The sequence below is a fragment of the Apostichopus japonicus genome, chromosome 8 (genome assembly GCF_037975245.1).
Source record: "Apostichopus japonicus isolate 1M-3 chromosome 8, ASM3797524v1, whole genome shotgun sequence".
In the NCBI taxonomy this organism is placed as follows: Eukaryota; Metazoa; Echinodermata; class Holothuroidea; order Aspidochirotida; family Stichopodidae; genus Apostichopus; species Apostichopus japonicus.
The window spans coordinates 24,228,509-24,249,704 of NC_092568.1; the positions used below are offsets into that span (position 1 = coordinate 24,228,509).

The following is a 21,196-nucleotide window of genomic DNA, read 5'->3' on the forward strand; positions in this document are numbered from 1 at the left end:
CCTAAAATAACTGTTCCTGTTTATGATGAAGGCTAGTCACTCACTATCAGTCAATATTTTTCCTTGAATGACTACAGTGCTATTGGGTGAAGCTTAAAAAAACTTGAGCCTTTTCTAATTCAAAGAATGTGTGACTCACTGCAACACTATTGTAGAGTCTGAAAGAAGAGGGTATTGGATATTTAGGATGAAGGGAACCATTCCATAGATCACAGTAGTAGTATTACCAGATTTACCAAGCACACTCAACAGAGTCTAAGTCAAATAAAAATTCTTGTAATGTAGTGATTTGGAAGACTGGACGAGAAATGGGTTCATCCAGGGATACAGAGAAATCAGAATTGGAAACCAAGAGAAGTGGATGGAATTTATCATGGAAACCGTCTTTCGATCAGCCAAGCATCAGCACAGAAACTGTTAAATGATTGTAAATGTATGAAAACCTCACATACAAACATGAGAGAAAAGACATCTGCAATTTTTGTCAAATCTTTTGACCCACTTTCAATAAGTTATACAATGATATTACACTTTTACAATGCTAGTACTGCTTCAATTCACCATACCTGTTCAGTTCACCATGCTTCAGTTCACCATACCACCACACCATACCAATTCACCATACCATGTCTCCATATATATAAAAAAAAGCACAAGTATAAGTGATAAAATGGAAAATTTTAGACCCTTTCTTACAAAGTTCAAAATCAAATGTTGTAAATTCCAAATAAAAGAAATTTTTCCTTAAAGTGATAAAATTCCACAAGGTTAACCATTCTTTGGAAGAAAATACAGAAATAATCGGAACACGTTGAACAGATTTTACCTCATTGTCATAATAAATACTTGCTCATATGCTAAGACCTTTTGCAGCAAAAAGATGTATTGCTATATCTGTAATATGCTACCCTATTCTCCAACTACTGTACTTGCTTATGTTGTTGGTATCAATTCAACAAACAATGAAAGACAAAAGAGCATTGAAAAGTGAAGAAATTGAATCAGACACTGACTTGATTTTAAAATAATTTTTGTTGTTGGCTATTTGCATTTGGTAAACAAGTTTATTAGTACTATTATTACTGTTATTTTTTTTTATTTGGTTGCCAATTTCTAGCGGTCGTAGCAAACCAACCAAAGACTCATTTAAATCACAGAGTATATTTGATGTAAACCAGAGGTTGATTATTTCACCATGTTATCATTACTTAGAAGGTGAAATGGACACATACCTTGATTTAAGATGTCCAATTTGTAATGCAAATAGTGTCCTTACGACACAGGTGGGCAATTTGTTGGTAATTATTAATACAGTATCTTATAATGGTAACAAGACAGAGCCATTGGCTCTGAGCACAACTGATTCCTAAATTTTCAAAAACAAAGAGTATCCCACTAGTTGGGTAATGAGCATTACTACTGTAGAACAACCAAGAATGTTGATACAAAGCTGGGTCGCATAAGTTTATAAAATGATCCACATTAAAAATAAAAAATTTGAAAAAAATGATCTTCCACCTTTTGTATGGTTAAATGATAGCACTGGTTATTAGGCAAATGCCATAAATACCCTGTTACAAATCTATAAAATGTCTGCCAAATACATGGAATAAAACACATGGTTATAAACATGTTGTTGAAAAGAAAGTAAAATGCAACAGAGTTACCAAAAAAACAATCATTTTTAGTTGTCAGCTAAGATGAATATATTTTATAAATATAAAAAAAAATAATGTGATACATGTGTATAGAGAAAACAAGTAATCAAATGTGCTTACAAATTGGATTGCGTGATATTTTGTGCATCAGAAGCTATACAATAAAGTACAAAATGTTCTCAAAAGATAAAAATACATTCATGCCAACATTTATTTTGAAAGACTTAATCTATTGCATAAAGTGACCAGTAATTCCTCAAAATATGCTAGAAAGACAAATGTCAACCCTTCTTTCCCTTTTTAATTTGATCTACTGCCTGCAATTATTAAATTTCTAATTTTCAATTTCCTAGCAAATTTTCTTTTGAAATGCAATATTTTGTAATTTCAGCCTCTTACCTACAAATAAAATCAGAAATGTTTTTAGATGGTAAATTGAACTTGAGCAACTTCATGCAAAGGATGGCAAATGTTTCACCAGTGTTGGTCATCACTGCTTCATTTTTATGGAAGTGTCAGAGAGGGAAGTTCATATCATGCTTTTCTGTGATGAGTTAGTTATCATAATAAACCATGCAGTTTGGATTTGCAGATTAAAATAGTTCATATTATGTTTTCTGTGATGAGTTAGTTATCATAATAAACCATGCAGTTTTGAGTTGTAGATTAAAATAGTTCAATATCATGTTTTTCTGTGATGAGTTAGTTTCATAATAAACCATGCAGTTTGGAGTTGTATATTAAAACAGTTATGAAATCTTGATCCAAAATATTTGTTCATTTTACGAAAAATGAGAAATGCCCAATCTACTAAAGGTTTAACTTGTTTAACAGAAATAACAAAAGATGATTTTTAGTTTCAACAAAAGTGTGTTTCATTCGATGGGCTATATGTTTGTTTATAACACAAGGAATGTTTTAAGAGAGTATCAAAGAGCAATGGTACTATGTAAGCAACACACACATATTTAATCCTCACCCCTTCCAGACAGTGTTACTGCAGGTTACTAACTACACTCAAACTGAATCACCTCTGAGAGTCACACCCTGTATACTTTTAAACTGCTGATAAATGCTCCCAATTTGTTAATCGTAAATGTAAGCGGCAAGCCCTAAACTTGTTTTAAGCAGGTCCAACAAACCTGTAATTCTTTCAAAGAAAACATGTATGAATACACAGATAAAGTCTTACAGTGGCACTGCGATGACATAGTCCCACTTTTACATCGCTAAGCTTCCTTCTCTTTGGGGTTGGATCGGAAGTAATAGCCCTTTGTACATAGATATCTCTTGCCCCAGATGCGCCGTGCTTCAAGGTTCATTTGTAGATTACAGTACACAGACACGAATATCCACAAGATCTGCGATGGGTGTCCTGAGAACAGATAAAACCAAAGTTATTAAAATCGTCGTAAATGTTCTGTTTCCATACCTGATAATTACTGTACAGTAAACCACCTCGGTACTCACTTCAAGGGCTAAAATCTAATGTAATGCTACATTATATTATTGAATGTTACACCAATGCTATTTTGGAATACTGTTCTTTCACTTATGAAATTCCATCATAACCTCAGCTAAGGCTTAAGCAAGAGAGCCATTCATAACAAATTTTTGAAGTGATATCACGAGCAATTTTCCAGTTTTTCAGAGTAGCCTAGTCAAATTGAATTGTAATGTTCATTCTTTTCAACCCGTATGAATTCCTAACTGTACTGTCTAATCTGTCCAATTTTCTTTGTACTGTCTAATCTGTCCAAATTCTCTATGTACTGTCTAATCTGTCCAAATTCTCTTTCAGCCATCTTTGAGACACATTCTCTTTTCTATATCCCCAGCCCCCCCCCCCCCTTCCCCAATGCCACCTGTGGCTATACTACTGCTCCAAGAATTCAGACAGAGTATATGTATATAAGGACTGACATTTGTGAGTCAGAATTGATAAATTTGTCAACTACAATGTGTCCCTTTATAATTATCTGTAGACATGCCATGATTACATCATTCATGCATGATGATTTGAAGTTTGGTTTGATATCTGACCAGATGCCACAACAATTAGGATGTAATCTTTTAATCGATATTACCTGAAAATAACATATTTTTAATTTGAATCTTGAGAGTCTCCTCTCCATGCAGATAGACCAAATTAGCAGCAACGATGAAAGTATTGGGCAGCACGAGCACAAGACCCATCAATCTACGGTAAGTTGCCCCCGACAACCAGGCATCCTGAATAATGATAAAATGTAAAAGGGTGATTTAAACAAAATGTCTCCATTGAAGACCAGGTAGTTAACCAAGTGCAATCAAAATCAATAGCAAAGGACTGAAGCAATGGCTACTGAACGTAACAGTCATGCATTCATTCAACCATTCTGAGTTTACATCGAGATCACACAAGCTTAAAATCTGGAACGATTTCCTGGTTGTGACGACTTGGTCCAACTTTCTTCAGATAAAACATGGTAGCTCTAGCTATGGTAGCTTTATAGAACTCCTCTATTAAAACAATGTATTTGCTTTGAAACTTAAATCAAATGCATTACCGATTTTGATCAAGAAACCATAATTTGACCCTCGAGTTTGCCTGCAATAGCGTAAGCTGCTTACACTGCATAATACACAACCTGCCGCTTGAAATATCTCACCATGTCCTTTGCATAGAGTGTCCTTCCGAGTTTACCGGCCAGAACCTCCAACATGATGCCAAACCAGTTCAAGATAGCCCATACAAAAACAAAACTTTGAGGTCCATGCCAGAAAAAGACAAATAGGAACGTTACAGCAGCAGACATTATATTCATCAGTACGCCTTGTCTGGAACCCCCGAGAGGAATAAAAATGTATCTGAAATCAAAATAAACAAAATAAAAACAACTTACTTTTACACATTCTATTACACAGGCTCTCTAGTGGAAAAGCAGTTTGCTAACAGTTTTATTTTATTTTAAAATAAAAACAAGTATCAAATTATGATAGCTTGAACAAAGTGGTTAATGGAAGAATTAAACTCAATGAATTAACTTTAACCACATTATAAGAAATTGGCAATTCAAAAGTAAATTGGTAAAATTTACTTAAATTTACTTAAATTTGCTGTCTGCTAAATATATTTGCAAAATACCTCACTGCAATGTACTGCTTACTAACCTTCTTCCCCAAGTTTCTCCCAAGTGTATGTGTGATATTTCAAATGCATGTTCATGTTGCTGACTAATGTTTTCTTGCCTTTACATTTCTTAATCAACATTACACATATATGCAAACCCTTTTGATTCTGATTAGCACAGTATAACAACAGACAAAAGAACAATCACAAACAAAAGTACCAAAACAAATAAAACAGAAAGTGATGTATGTAACCCTACCTTATGTCCTAATTAACAACTTGATGTGATTATGGTATTCCAATTAGCAACATGTTAATTGCAATTGTATGAGTTGGATCAATTTACATGTGATTGCTGTCAGAGAGTGAAATAAGAATGTTAAGATGTTTGTCATGCCACTTACAATGCAGCTCTTTAGCTGAAAGCACCACATTAATTTCAATTAATCAAGAAATAGTTTGTTGTTTGAATTTAGGGTTCCTTTGGGGTTACATCCAGCATACCTAACACTTATGTAACAAAATGAAAGTAAATGATAAATTGATCAAAATGCACTGCATTTTGAGTGGGGACAGCCAGAAGGCCATCTTAGTTTGATCAACAAGGAAATCATTACTGGGGATTTTTTGTTGTGGGCACAATTGAGCAAAATGCTATACACTATCATAAAAGGCTGCTTTAAGAATGGACACACTAACCTCACAAGAAATCTATGCAAGCCTCTGTCAAAGTACCTGTAGGATGAAATGAAAATCCACAGATATAAATGAAGGTATTTAATAAACCTGTTATCTCCTCGTATTTTCCAAAATGAGAATGGAACAAATGACAATACGAGAGAGGGGTTAATGCAACTAACATTCTCTTTCAATAAACCATACATAAACCAGGTTCCATAAAGCACAGACAATGTCATCACAGAAAATCCAGACTCTTGTCAGGTGACAAGTACAATAAATAGTTTGTAAATTCCCCCTTCAACTCTCATACCAAAGAGAGGGTTTTTGCACTGACATTTCCAACTACAGGTAACAGTAATATATAGTGCTAACTTAACAAAACTTAATGAAACCCTTAGAATTCGACAAAAAACTAGTAGGAGTTCCTCATCGAACCAAAACTGGGAATAAGCAAATGTATTGATTGTCTTACTTCCACATGTCTTTAAAAGAATAAAGCCCCAAAACACAAACAGGTGGCAGAGGTGCATTGAACCCATCTAGCAGAGCAATAGCTCTAGGGAATCCATACAATATCAAATACTTCATCTGAAAGAATACCAGGCTAAGAACAATTACTGCGGCTGTGGAGTGAAAAAGAGATATTTAAATGTTAAATGAAACATAAACAGGTACGAAAATCAAGAAATGGCATGATATGATGATTCTAACGACATTGGTGGGGCTGAACAGACTTTTAAATATAACCTCTCTTTAATAGATTATTACAAAATTACTGGTAAAGAAAGGGTAAAATAAATGAAAAACATCGTTGGAGTCAAAGAGATAAATAAAGCATAGCTCTCGTAGATTGACAAAAAATTACTGCAAAATATGGGTCAAAACAAAGGCAAGACAGTGACTTTACAACTTGACATAATAATAACTAGTCATATTTATTCCGATTTTGAGAGTACACAATGTATGCATAACATTATCAAAAGCATCATTCTTTTGGTGCAGATAACAAACACAGAGAGCCAAGATCATCAGAATAAAGAAGAAGAGAACGAGGGAACCCAAGAGAGCAGGATTATTCTCCCATCGACTATTCTCCCATCAGGTGGTGTATGAACATTTAATTGTTGCTAATTTTGGTTTTTCTTATTTTCTTTTCTCTTTGTTTGTATTATCTGTAAATGACTTGTCAATATTACACATATTTTGATAAATTGCAGTAAAATAAAATAGACCTAGCATTCTGTTTCCGACCTGTTCATGTTTTGTTTTATGATTCCAGTACTAATTTTAGACACTATTGCAGAAGCTGCTGCAGACTGAAGCCGTAACCAACCAAGGCTTATCATTGAGAATATAATATTTCACAGACTTTCACACTATTTATATTATCCAAAGCAGTACAAACCCAAATTAAACTGACAATGTGAAAAGGTCACAATAACTTGTGTTATGTGCTACTTACAACTGACAAGGCATTTCATTTACACTGATCATGCATTCTGTGGCTATTAAATACTTAAAACCAAAATAAGAAACTGCTATTTAGTTCACTTACAATGGAACTGAATCCTATGACTTTCACCAAACTAATTTCTGATCAAATTATTTTGAATGGATCAGAAAAACTTTGAAGATGTTAGGACATATGTTTAACGATGTTGTGAATAGACATAACACTTACAGAGTGTTGGAAATGATTCTTCTCTTAAAATGTCTTTTCTGTGAGCTAATGCTGGAACATACAGGAAGTGAAGAAAGAATTCAACTGCTAGCAGTGCAAGTGTGTATCGGATGAATTCTGACAGAAATCCCCACAGCATTTCCTTGTTAAGAGGTTCAACAGGTTTGTTCATCTAGAGATAGAACAAGTGAAACATTGTAAGGTAAAGTAACAATGACACAAAGTAGATGTGGACACAATTTAGAGATCAGTTACAGCCTACAGTGTTGAAACTAGTCTTGACACGGGTCATTACATTTCAAGTGCAAACTGATTGAACAATATTGTTGACTTCTTCTCCCCAAAGATGTTAATCGAAGTGAAACGATGCAAATGACTTGGAAGGAAACATTCTAAGGATGTTTTTACATGTTGGTTGTCGGACAAAATGTGACAAATAACAAGGAATGCCCAAATTGTGCACAGTAGGATAGATATGTGGGTTTGGTGAATAGAACACAAGCTTGAGGGCAGTAAAACCCCCCTTCTGGTGGATCATATGTCTTCCACTATGTAAGCTATACTTCAGTTTTTTTAAAGTGATGGAGAGTGATACCAATTGATCAATTTTACCTATTTGGATATATTTAGTTACAACGCAATCTAAATTTCATATGCAAATAACTAATTATTCGCTGGAAAAGCTGATTTTCTGGCAGCAGAACAGATTTTTTTTGGGCCGTCTTGGACGAGTGCTAAAAGTGTGCACCTGACTCAAGTGATGTAGAAAAATTAAATGCAAATGACTAAACCTGATCCTTAATCTGAAGTGACTCTAACATCTATGCCAGCCAACTTTACTGGTGCATGAACATAGGCACCTATTAGCATACCTGTGTTCTGAAGAGATCATAGGTGGTACAAGGCCCGGCGAATACAAATGGCAAATATAGAGCATAGCTGAGAGCATCAAACAGCGTATCTTGAGTGTTCTCAGAGGATGGAGAAACAGGCAAGTTTTCTTCATCGCAGCACTCCAGAGAAAAACTCACCAATTTGATAATACAAATTGCTGTAAAGAACTTAGCATGCTCCAGGTGAGGAAATCCAAAATAAGCCGTCTTTAAAGAAGAGAAAAAAACAACAAGATTCCATTTGAGCTGTAGTTAATGTGTTTCTGTGTTATTACTAAAGCTACATCACATTCAACATCTATTTATTACTTATCTTGGCTATAGCACCGTCTTGAATTTGGTCAGCTTTTGACAAATTATACTCAAGACGTGAATGCAATCGATAAAATACCGTACTAGATTTTGTTCCATCCAGTGGCGGTTCACTTTTATTCAATTTTTAGAATTTAACTATGTCAAAACATTTATCAAGAGCAATTCAAATATCTGTTCACTTAAAAGTCTTCTACAGTGCTGTGTGTCAGTGCCTCTGCATTTTTTAGCTTGATAGAACCATTTACATTTTTGAAATAGGAGACACATACCCTTCACATTTGGCTTGGAAGTTTAGATGCCAAACAATTACCCATTATCATGTTTGCAACTAACAAACACATCTGAATATAGCAGTAAAGAAAAATGCAAAATTCACTTCAGTGGTTCCATTATAGTTAAAGGAAGGATGTCTAATTGAAAGTGAAAAGGACTTATAAGAAATGAGATTTTGTTCTAGCCAGTTGATACTCTTTTATCAGAGCTTTGAGAAGCGTATTGGTCTCAGGAGCCCTAACAATCAATTTTTGGGCATCAATTAATTTTTCTTTTCCCATACCTTATAGATATAACTAGAAATTGAATAGAATTAACCAAATCTTACTATAATAGAGTTAGCTCCCTCTACATAGAGACTGCAGAGTTGTAGAGTAGAGACGATCCAGACGATCCTGGTGGATCGTGATCTTGAAGCAAGGAATGAAACAAATGTGTGCATAACAAGCATTGCTGGTAATTGCCATTCATAAAATATTGTTAGAAATGATACGCTGAGGATAGTCCATGCCAGTTCCCTCTTCTGCAAATCAAACAAACAAACAAAATTTGAAAAACAAAAGGGTAAATGTTACAGTCATTTCTATCTAAACTGATTTGCCCTAACAGCTAGATGAGAAATGAATATATATTTTAAGGGGTTTTACTTACAGTTTATATAACTGTGAGTTATTAATTCAGTTTTCAACATTGTTCTTCATAGCTTACATAGTAAAGAACATTGATCTAGGGATTTGTTTTCTTCTTTTACAGCTCTAGCAAAGAAAGGAAATCAATCAAAGAGCAATCCATAAAATCATGTTGAAGTTTGTTCTCATGTTTTGATCAAATATATTTTCACTTTAATGTTTGTCTTCAGACAACATTGATAATATTAAACAGACACACAAAAACACACATTTATGGTCACAAACTTTTGAAACAAACTTGTTACAACAACAAAAAGTTTCATACGAGCACTATGAGTATGGTCACTTCAAACCTGATATTTTTCTGCACACTTCCCACAACTCATTCCCAAAATTCATTTCTTTTACAGTTCTGTTTATAATTTACTTCTGTATCTAGATCATCCACTTTAGCCTTTGGTCCAGATTCTTACCCTTTGACATTTTTTTCTTTTCACAACTGAGTATGTCATTTATTATATTATAAAGTGCTTACCAAAGGTATAAGTATTTCAACCACTCTCATTATTAGCACATACACCAAGACCATCAGGAGAAACTGGGAATTTATGGTCATCTTCCAGAATCGCCACTCAACATCAGCACCATCCTGGGTATTTTGAATAGAAGAAGGGTTTGCTTTTTCAACTTACATCTATAAAATTGTGACTTGCAGAACTGCTACCTTTTATAAAACAGGATATATATATTGTTTAAAAATCTTCAAAAGCTAGGGTTACATTATGGGTCAAAAATAGCAGATAAGAAATGGAAAAGTCAGAAAAACAAAAGCTGGGATAGAGGTTATATAAATGCATTCATGGTTATGGTTACAAAGTTGTAGAACTAAAACTTAATAAACTTACTCTTGTCAAACTATTTAAGAATGTTTACATTGTGTCATAAATGCATTTGCACAAGCTATTGGAATAATAAAGATAGTAGCATAGATCTGTAGGAATTAACCTGTCTTGTGTCTCCCAACAACTGCCAGCCTCTGAGAAGAAGGGAGGAAGAATGAAGTGCAGATGCATGTTCTGAAAGAAAATATAACAAAAGCCACTGAATGGTAAAATGTGATTCTGACACTGTTCTAAGAGGGAGAAGAAGGGAGGATGAATTAAGCGCAGATGCATGTTCTGAAAAGAAAATATAACAAAATACACTGTGTGTTAACATGAGACTATTCTGAGAGCACAGGTACATGGTTTTAATTCCCTTTCTCTTTTGTTATGCAACATCATCTTTTAAGCTTTAATATAAAGTTGTTGCTCTGAGACAAATATTTTTCATCCTGCTTAACTATTAACATATATGCAATATTATACAACAAATGTCCTATGATACTGAGAACAGAGTAAGGTATGACAGAGGATCTTTGGTGCAGTAAACTGCAGAAACAGGTAAAAGACAATTTTGTAATTGGCCGATAGTGCCAAATTAGTTTATTAAAGTAGCAAGATTTAGAATCATGCTTTGTTGTTTTATTTCCAAGAACATGGCAAAATTGTGTTATACATTTCTGAAACATCCAACTGATCAGAGACATTGATATGAATTTAAAAACACAGGTAAAATATCTGTTAATTTCTTGACAAAAATATTATTAACACAAATTAATTGCAATTTTAAAAAAAACCCTGCAAAATCTGCCTTGGTTTTAATTTTGATTCTTTCTTACTTTAAGGCCTTGAAAAATTCAAGCTATTTACTAGATAAATGCCAAGGATTTCACTGTTTGCTATCAGAAATAATAAGCACTGGCATTTTTCTGCAAGACATCTGTTGCTCTTGTATTAATTCAAGGAAACTGTCAGTGGGAATTTGACTTAAGAAGTAGATTTTTGAGGCACTTGCATTTTTTAGCAAGTGGCTAAAATTCTAGACCTGAATTTTGCAAACAACAAAAAAAAAGTAAAAATTTCAAGTAGAATACAGTATGTTCCTGTTTGATGCTGTCATCATGGTGTATGTATCTTAGCATGATTATAGAACTTGCCTAATATCCTGATCACTGTTAAAGAATAATTTTTGGAAGTAGCAACAATTGCAGGCAACTGGCAGTTTTGAATAAATAATGATGGTTTAAGTCGACTTCAAAAATGATCAAAATAAGTATGGAGTAGCAACTGAGGAGTTGCCATGTGGCAAGTACAAAAGACCTTTGTGCTACCAAACTAATGCCAGAAAAGCGATTTGAGTCAAATTTAAAAAGAATCATTCCAGTTATGGCACTCTATTCCACTTACTTTGAGATGACTGGTAAAGGGAAGATATCACACAAAACCAAGCAAACATGGACCATCCCACATATGTGCAGATTTCTAACAACGGCAACTTAGCATACAGCTCTGATTTTGCAGAATCACCAAAGGACACCTCTCTCTCCTCATCAATGGTTTCCAATCTTGACGGTGTCTTATTCACAGCATGTCTTGATATCTTCTTATGCTTCATCCTTGACTTAACAGAGCACTCACCACCAAGGTTATATTTAAAACCTGGCGAGCCTATATGTGATTAATGGAAGAAAGAAGCCGCATCAAACGTGTAATGCAAGTACAGTAAAACTGGGTATATAAATGCAGTCATGTACGTAAAGTAGTATAAGGCTTAAGTTTTACCAATACATTTGTAATGTTACAGTACTGAGCTCAAGTAAATTTTCTTCTCTCTGTCCTCTACCTCTCCTCTTCCCCCTGTTGGCTTCTTTCTTCTCTCCACCCTTTGTCTACTAATTCTCTTACTTCTATCTCTTCTGTGTTCACCCTGCTCATTAACCTATATGCATTCTGTGTTTGTATTTTGTCCCCTGTATTTTCTGTTACTTGTCATTCAGCCTCTGAAGAAGATCCTGCTAGGATCGAAATGTCAGACCCACTTTCTTTTACACGTGGAAATGTTCACAGATTTTATATCAGGCCATAAATTCATAGAATGGCCCTGGATAATTTCAACTTAACTGTTTGACCTTATGTTGGAAGAAACAATTCTGAATGTAGATGGTGGTTATTTACTGTACAACTATGAATATAAAGGCAACTCAGAGGTATAAAAAAATTTCATAGCTTGTAATTCACACTGAAAACAAGTTTTACAACTAAGGGGCATAGGGCGCGCGGTTTCAATTTATTGAAATGTCAACAAGAAAATTGGACACTATAGGATATGTTGGACTTTAGAGGCTTGAGAGCTTTCAAATTTTATTCAATACATTAAAATGTTCAAAGTACTACATATGATTACCCTAATATTGATTCGTTTGGTAGAAATTATTCAAGTAGGTAAGAACTCACTCAACATAGAAACTAATTGTAGGGTGTCCTAACTAGTCAAATTCATGGCACTGTGGCAGCAAATAAATAATATGATGGTTTCACAGTGTGAGACAGTTTAAGCTATCTCATTGTCTATGGTTACTATAATTATGATTTAAATAAATTTGTATATGAACCTCAGTTTCATCAAATTAGGCTTCATTCAGCCACTACAAAACTGTCTGTCCTGCGCCATAGTCCATCGGTTTTATTACATTAATTGGCCTAAATTTGCATAGTCAATGGAAGCATTTCAATTAGGCTTATTCTAAGGACTGATCCGTCTGTGTGAGTTCACACATGCAATGTTGAAATTTTGTTATATATCATTCACTTTGCAAGGTCGATATAATGATGGTATAAAAACATACACATGATATTAAAACTAAAAGCATGGCAGCAGGTTATCTCATTGAGTAGCTTGCATGGCGAAGGGAGGGGGACAAGGGCTTCGTAGTAGGCCTAATGACAAAAAGCAAAGTGATAATTGATAGGATAATATTTAACTTGAGACGCAATTAGCTGGTACTTATTTGAGAATTCCTGTCCATAATGAATTAACACCAACCTCCAACTTGTTTAACTGAACCTATAAATGCATTTTTTAAATTTTCTCACAATATCTCATTTGTCCACCAATGTTATGGGGAAAGGAATTTAACTGGGGACCCTTCCCCCGGCCCCCACCCCCTCCGCACAAAAAGTTCTTTTCATGTTCTAAATTGGACATACCCACCTTAATAATTTAAGCTACATAATCTTGAACTTCACAAATACGTGACTGAGCTAGTTTTTCGTCGAATCGCTACCAATCATGAAATAGCGACTCAAACTTAGCCTATGTAGTGTCCTAATCAATATCTATGGTTAATTCTCATGAGTATGACGAGTGGAATCATATTCTGCGTACATCATACATGTTCGTACTGATCTTTGTGTATAAAGTGTTGAGAGAAATTCATTCGAAAAACTTATTCTGTTCCTTTTTTCCCAACTCACTAATTTTACAAACCTGGTTTTTGAGAAATATAACTTTATAAGTCTTTCGCAACATCGGCATACTACCAAACAAAGGCACTGAACCAAAACACATAATTTCTGTGATTTAAAGCTCGTGATTTTAGATCTTGTATAGGTTTTATATTACTTCGCTTCTCCCGCCTTCCAATTTTGCATGTAATCACTGCACTATCATTGTACATGCCTACAGACTACACAAAAAGTTAAATTGAAGTTACAACTTTCAAGTATAATGGCCGCTTTGAAGAATGCCGTTTCCCTGTACCAACAACTGAAAAAAGAATGGAATAGGAAGCCACCGAATGTCGAAAAATGTGGAAATATTCTCTCAAAGTTAAAGGTATAAAAGCGTTAATCTTAATTTAATTTCGAACTTGAAATTGCCGAATGTTAGGTTTAAAGTTTTTCTTGTGGCCTTATTCGGCCTTCGTGTTAGGCTTTAACACTAGGCCTAGGGTTACATTGCAATGTTGCTGTAGTATGATATAGGCCTCTGTTGACATTGATACCGCGCCGCTTTTCCACCATCACTAGTAGTATGTCAATACTTGTCACTATCATAAATTCATTTCCTATTCTTTAGTTGACGTAGGCCCGTAATTTTCATATTTTATTAGTAAGAATTGAAGAGTACTGTCCTTTAATAAAGACAGCCAATAACATATACCAATATAACCTCGCCTATTCCATCAGTCAAGCAGTTAATTGATCCAGTCAGACTGCAGAGCACAATATTTTTACACTTGGTGATGAAGTGCACAGAGGGGTTTAATGCAAATGGTATTCACAATGAATTATTTGAGACTGTAAGGTGAATAGCAGGTAGGCCTATGGCATAGTCAGTATATTGGGCCTCATCTAATCACAGTATACTGTGATTAGATGAGGCCCAATGTTTGGCCAGGTGAAAATGACCAGATGTCCCTTATTGCCATGGACATGTGGTCCCTGGATTTCATGTACTGTTCTCTTATTACTATAAGGGTCACTGGAAATGTCTAGATATTTAATGTTATATTCTAAGCCTCTCCGAGAATCTATCAAATGCCCCAATATCAGATACATTTACCTGTTTTTTTTCCTTCTGTAAAACTAGCTGGAACACAAGTGATGTTTGTTTACAAAACCTTAAGTTTCTTCACTCACAGATCATTGAATAATGTCATACTATAGCCTTTAATGCACTTGAAATCAGTTTGTACTTAGTGAGTGACAAATAATGAGACTTCAAATGATTTTCAGTCTAGTCAAGTGTCGCCTGTCTAATCTTCTTATGTTTTCTTATTCAGATTGCTTTATTGGAGCTGTCATTTTTACCAACCACAGATAGTAAACCAAACAAACGAGAACTGATCATTGCAAGTGAGTATGAAAGTTGAAAGGCATTTGATGACATGTAGGATCACATAAATCAACTTGAGTATGTGCAATATACTCAACCCAAGTTATCATGCTACATCCACAAGAAACTAAAACTTACTCAGCCCTTTCATTTTTTGTCAAACATAGATGGCTTTACAGTTAAGCAATATATAAATCTAGTCTTCATGTATCAATATATCACAACATAGAAACTTTCAAGGATGATCACAAGTTATTTTATGTTATTTCTCCTCATTTCTGTAAGATTCTTCTACCAGGGTGTGTCTCAACCATTTCCCATGCCCAAATATGCTGAATGAGATACTTAGCTTAAATACTTGTTCTTAAAAATTTCAGCTTTCTCCCACTATTATGAATGGGTTATGTGCCAAGATGTAGGCATCTATCAGGGACTTGATGATTATTATGTTGGGGCATAACCTTGGTGTTAATCTTTGCACTCTGTAGAGTTCTGTGGTTGGAAAACCAGTTGATATCATGCTATTATAAAACTCCCATAGTGATATATGGGATTGGGTCATAGTGATAAGTTAACAGTTGCCGAGCTAGTTTTGCAAGAACTTAATTGTTCCTGGCATGTGAAATTGTCACATTCACAACTACTTTTGTTTGTAATTTGACTGTCATTCGGTTCTATTAGTCAGCCATATTTGAGCTCATATTTACATTCATTCTTCTTCTTTTTTGGGGGGGGGGGGGTGGGGGAAATGGGGTGTTAAGTAAGACATTTTTAAAGGTAGGTTGATTTGCAGAATTAATTGCCCACCAAGCACAAACAGTCATGCTATCTTTGAAAGCTTTTACTGAAAGATATATATTAGAGTTTAAGGCCATTTATAGTAATGCTTTCTACAGGGTATGACCAGGGAGAGACTCACTATCGAATATTCCAGATATTTTTATCCATTTTATTTTAAATGACCGTATGTTTCATTTTGGCTTCTGTCTATTTTTCAGGAGATATACTGGAAATTGGTGTTCAATGGAGCGTGCAGAAAGGAGATATAGAGTCTTTTCAAAGATATATGGCACAGCTGAAGCCCTATTACTTTGACTACAGGTTTGTTAATTAGAGCAGTTTTTTTTTGGACCTAGAAAATGTAAAGATAAATTGTCCCAGTAAGCATTGTATTGTCCTAAATGACTGCACACTATACTTACTTTCATTTCAGTGAAGTAGAAAGTAGCAAGAAGTGAACACAGTTACCACTGTCTTAATCCTGTCCAAAATGAAAAACTGTGAAACCCTTGAACAATTTGATCAACTAGAAAAGGGTACCTTATAGTACCTTACAGTAATTCTATTGTTGGTATGCCCTAACTAAAAAAGACATTTTTGGTGTATACATAGATAGTTGTCAATGACTGCCCCCTAAAGCAGAGTTGGTGGTGGTATTACTTCTTCAATTTTTTTATTAATTTCTAGTCCTATTTTTATGTGATGATTTGTCATGGATGAATGAAATGACAATTTCACACAAATGACATTTGCACACTGACATGCACTGAAAATGACACTTGAAAACTGTTCCTTTAGTTTCATATTAACTTCGAGAACCAAAGGATGTCAACTAACACCATTTAGTGCTTTTGTCAAACTTGTAAACCATTTCAGTGTTAACATCTTTATCTGAGATGACCCCAAAAATTAAATTTATTCCAATTGACTATTTTCTTGGTTCTATGGAGCTCACTTCATTCATTTGGTCAGTGTTTTCTTTTAAAGTTGGTAGACCAGCGACTTCTGTGACTACAGAACTGTTTTAATTTTTTTAATTTTTCAAAAGGACTGTTTTAATGTTCTCATTCTCGAGAGAGTACCACTGTCAGTTGTATCAGAACAGCTTCCTATGCTTATAGTTTAGCGTGACTTGCTGGTATTTCTGTCAATGTTTATTTACTTTGAAAGAATAGTGTTAGGTATTGATTTCAGCGAGTACTCTCTTTTAGGGGTGGGGGGGGGGACAGTTGACATTCACATTTTCTATCAGTGTTGTTGGTCACATCACCCTTTTGTCAACAAATTTTCTGTGCCATGTTCCTTACAGGGAAGAGTTACCAGAGTCCAGTTACAAGTACCAGCTATTAGGACTCAACCTTCTCAGACTGTTGGCACAAAACAGATTAGCAGAATTTCATACTGTGAGTAGTTATTCCAAGCTATTTTGATATCCTTAAGGAAGGATTATTCACAGTCTTTCTCACGATGGTATGGTTAACAAAAATGCAATGTGTTGGATATTGAAACTTAAAAGAATACACATATGTTTAGATTATATCCCTCTTTAATCTGTCACAACAAATTTACATCTGAACTGTTGCTAATGATTGGTATATGTATTAATCTTAAGCTGGGAAACCAAAAGATGCCAACAGCTCTCTATCAGCAGTTTGGTAGCCTAAGTACACGATTGATCTTACAAGAAGTAGCCTGCAGTGTTAACGGGTCACACATGTATTGTGGATTTGGAAAAGTTTTTAGTCTTCATTGAATATACTGTGTGAACTAGGTTTCAATCTAGTCAGATTGCTATAACATCTTTAACCTTTTTGTGCTGCTTTGACCACAGTGATTTTGCTCTGTCATACCAGAGAATTTATCATTTGTCTTGAGCTTGCTAAGGCAGCCAAATGTTTTTACACCATGCAAGACTATTCCACGCTACAAAGAAGGATTATGCTCATGTTAAATCCTGAAAAAGTGAGAATTTTTGGGACCATTTGCACATCTGGAGCTATCATGTTCAGGTCCTGTCAGTTTTTCAGAAATGTTGCAAAATGGATTTAAAAAAAAAGGTTTTCCCTCTTGACTTTGTAGGAATTAGAGCTGTTACCCACAAAAGAGATTCAGAGTAATATATACATCAAACATCCAGTATCTATGGAACAGTATCTCATGGAAGGAAATTACAATAAGGTAAGAAGAATTTATCATGTCATAGTGATTCATCGTCACTCTTCATGAATTTGGTATTGACTGGTTTTTTCGATGATAATCGTAACCTATGCATTCATGTTGGGGGCGTGCTTGTGACGCCCAGCTTCTAAACACGATATCTGAAGAAGGGAAGGTTGGACCAATTTTATATTTGGTGTGTAGAAGTACCACATTGAGTACAAGAAGCCAATTGTTTTTGTGGAGGTCAAAGGTCATTTGGGGTCACCAGGGGTCAAATTGTAAAAAAACATGTTTTGCACAATATTTCAACAAGAACAGATGTCATATTTAGTATGTTGATGTATCTATCACATTTAGTACAATAAGCCAGTTGTTGGGGTAAATGGTCATTTCAGGACAGCCAATGTCATTGTGAATTTATTGTTTGTCACATCACACTGCTTTTCACTGTATTACTAAGATCAAGTATGTTATTCACTCTCACTACATATTACGTCAGATTCATTAATAAAACCACTGGTGTTACATCATCGAAACCACTTGAACCAAATTTGTAATGCAAGCTTGTTGGTTACCCACTATGTAATTTTATTTTGAAGGTTTTTCTAGCCAAGGGTAATGTGCCAGCAGAGAGCTACAACTTCTTCATTGATATTCTCCTGTTGACAATTCGTGATGAGATTGCTGGCTGCGCAGAGAAGGCCTACGACAGGATAGCGTGCAACGAAGCAGCGCGGATCTTGTTTTTCAATAAACTTCAAGAGCTGAATACTTACGCTGATAAGGTATGATATGAATTTGAATCTCAGTTTGTTATCAATGTGTTGTTGTTGTTGTGGACTCATCGTTTGACCGTAGAATTAGAAAAAATGGATTTTTTTTTTAAAAATAGATTGTCTTGTTTGGTTTTTCCACTGGTTGACCTATTCTATTATAACGCACTTCATTCAGGGTGACAGGTCTAGTCAAATGCATTTATAACACAGCCCTGGAAATTCAAACAAAAAAGCTTCTATCTTCTTCCTCATACTTTAGTATCAAGCTTGCTACTTTGCCAGAGCCAAATGTGAATCTTAATTTTTTGCTAATATTTAGCCTTAGGATTGAAAAGGAAGAACAAAATGATAAAACTTGTAGGCCTGTTCCTTTGAAGTTTGATATTTGAACCTACAGGCTACAGTAGTCTGTTTGATTTTTTTTTTTAACTCTTGTACTAACTGAAGTTTTTGTTAAAAAGGAAGAGAAAAAGAGAAGAAGATTATCCTCCCTTGCCCAACGAGATAATTATTTTCTTAGGAAGTGATTACAGAGAAATTCAGACTTTACTAATGTAGGTATAGGTATAACAAATTGCATATGAACCTTGTATCTCAGGCAGAACTTTTATTATCCATTTGTATATGATTCCAATAATAGATCTTGTTAATGACATAAACTGTGGTTTTTATTCTCAATGAAAAGTTATCTGTACAACCCTGAGATATGAACAATGCCATTGTGTGACATCATCTGAAGTCCAAGAGATGAACTATGTGTGTTTGAATTAGTTCTGCAGTAACTTCTATTAGCACACAGTAAGTTGATCATTGAGTAGAAGAGACATTTAGGTACACAGTAAGAGAGCTAGTTTTAGAACCTTTGTTAGCTAGTGATTGCACACTTTGTCCACATAGATGTGTGCTAACTAGACATCAATCTACAGTTGCTGCCCACGTCTTCACCCGTTTTATATACACCGCTGTCATCAGTTTTTTCATCATTTCTGTTTCAGAGAGGTTGGAAGTCCGTAGACAACCATTTTGTATTTACCAAAGAAGTGAAGAAGACTGTTGATGATATTCCGTCGCATGATTTGGCTCTGCAAGCTATTGAATATGCACGAGAGCTAGAGATGATCGTTTGAGCTCAGCGCAATAACATCCACGTTGTAAAGAGTTTATACGGCTCTCTGTTTAGAACTCATAGCCACTGTGAATGTTACCCGTCTGGTCAGCGATTGTTACCCAGGACATCAGCGTGGGAGAACTATATACAGCATGCAGCAGCAAACAGTTCAGTTAGATTATACCTATCGGTGTGAAAAACGGGAATTATAAAGTTATTCAACACCTCCTTAGAGTACATGGACCTAAAACCTGTCATAGCTGGAGATTCTTATTCATGTCTTTGCATTGTCAGTGTATATTTTATATCACGATTCTGCAGTGTATCTCTGGTGTTTCATCTACAGTCTGCAGCAGGCCACAAAAGGTACAAATCAGCCATTCAAAAGTGCTGTTTCTTAGTTTGACACAATAAAAGGCAATGAATCTACTGTTGTAATTGCAACATTGTCTGCAGTCTCATCAGTAACTTATTTTTGGAGGATATGGTGTCAAAAGTAAGTGTTCTCTCTAACAACTGACCGTTGGTGCCGTCATCACTTGGAACTACTTCTGTATGTCAGTACAAAAAGTACTACCTTGTCTCCGGTGTCTAACAATTGAAAACACCTGAAGACACTGAACATTTAAAACCAACCTGGCCAGTCCCCAGCATTTCCTAGGTTGGAACTCCAACACATTTGATCATAAGTCCAATATCATTTATGGAAGAAGAGGGTGCTCAGGGTGGGGAGGGGGGGGGTGTAGGATAATGAATCTTGAAACTCTTTGGACTTTTGTTTTTATATTTAGACAGAATTATGTGTCTGTCTGTTACTAATGTATGATTAAAATTCGCCTTCAAAATGAAAGGGAAAAAAAGTTGCTACAATTTGTCCATTCTTGTTTATGTCTTTCTTCTTATTGTCAGTCTCTCACATTATTCTTTCCATTTGTTTGAGGGTTTTTGCTTTTTTGCTGGGATTTTTTATTCCTTGCTTGAGACAAAGGGTGGTGGTGTGTGTGACGCCTTTGCTTGTAAACACAATAACTCAAAACCGTAAAGTGGATGGGCTTTATATTTGGTATGTGGATGCACATTGATGCACATTAGTTGAGGTGAACATCTGGAAACCTTGTAAACACAATGAAACTCCATATGAAATACTAAGATGCACCTTATTCAATAGAACCCTGTTGTTTTCTGTGGAGGTCAATAGAGGTCAAAGCCTGAAAACCTTGTAAACAACTTCCAAACCATGAGGTGGATGAACTTCATATTTAGTATGTGGATGCACCATATTGAGTAGAAGAAAGTTATAAGGCAAGGAATTACTAAGCCTGCTGGTTTTCTGGTTTTACTTTCTCCGATGGGACAGGAGTGAAACATGCAAATGTCTGTATGTTTGTAGTAATTCTGTCAGACATTTCTTG

The 21,196-nt window shown here is 35.1% G+C and overlaps 2 protein-coding genes across 3 annotated transcripts; one reads left to right on the forward strand and one right to left on the reverse strand.

Annotated features, from left to right (window-relative positions):
• Positions 1 to 473: 473 nt before the first annotated feature.
• On the reverse strand, positions 474 to 13,751 carry LOC139971168 (protein-cysteine N-palmitoyltransferase HHAT-like). Of its 2 annotated transcripts, none has more exons than XM_071977407.1 (12): positions 13,611 to 13,751; positions 11,531 to 11,791; positions 10,248 to 10,318; positions 9,778 to 9,891; positions 8,942 to 9,136; positions 8,005 to 8,232; positions 7,133 to 7,304; positions 5,924 to 6,074; positions 5,470 to 5,505; positions 4,310 to 4,508; positions 3,746 to 3,890; positions 474 to 3,033 (listed from the first exon to the last, which is right to left on the reverse strand). In XM_071977407.1, exons 2-12 carry the CDS (start codon positions 11,736 to 11,738, stop codon positions 2,888 to 2,890), a joined length of 1,665 nt encoding a protein of 554 aa, XP_071833508.1. In that variant the 5' UTR covers positions 11,739 to 11,791; positions 13,611 to 13,751; the 3' UTR covers positions 474 to 2,887. The 2 variants fall into 2 exon arrangements, with proteins under 2 accessions (XP_071833508.1, XP_071833509.1); XM_071977408.1 differs by lacking the exon at positions 13,611 to 13,751 and adding an exon at positions 13,335 to 13,475.
• Positions 13,699 to 20,658, forward strand: LOC139971180 (26S proteasome non-ATPase regulatory subunit 8-like). The gene is made up of 7 exons (XM_071977430.1): positions 13,699 to 13,958; positions 14,908 to 14,980; positions 15,959 to 16,061; positions 17,050 to 17,143; positions 17,820 to 17,918; positions 18,500 to 18,685; positions 19,672 to 20,658. Exons 1-7 carry the CDS (start codon positions 13,851 to 13,853, stop codon positions 19,801 to 19,803), a joined length of 795 nt encoding a protein of 264 aa, XP_071833531.1. The 5' UTR covers positions 13,699 to 13,850; the 3' UTR covers positions 19,804 to 20,658.
• Positions 20,659 to 21,196: the final 538 nt, after the last annotated feature.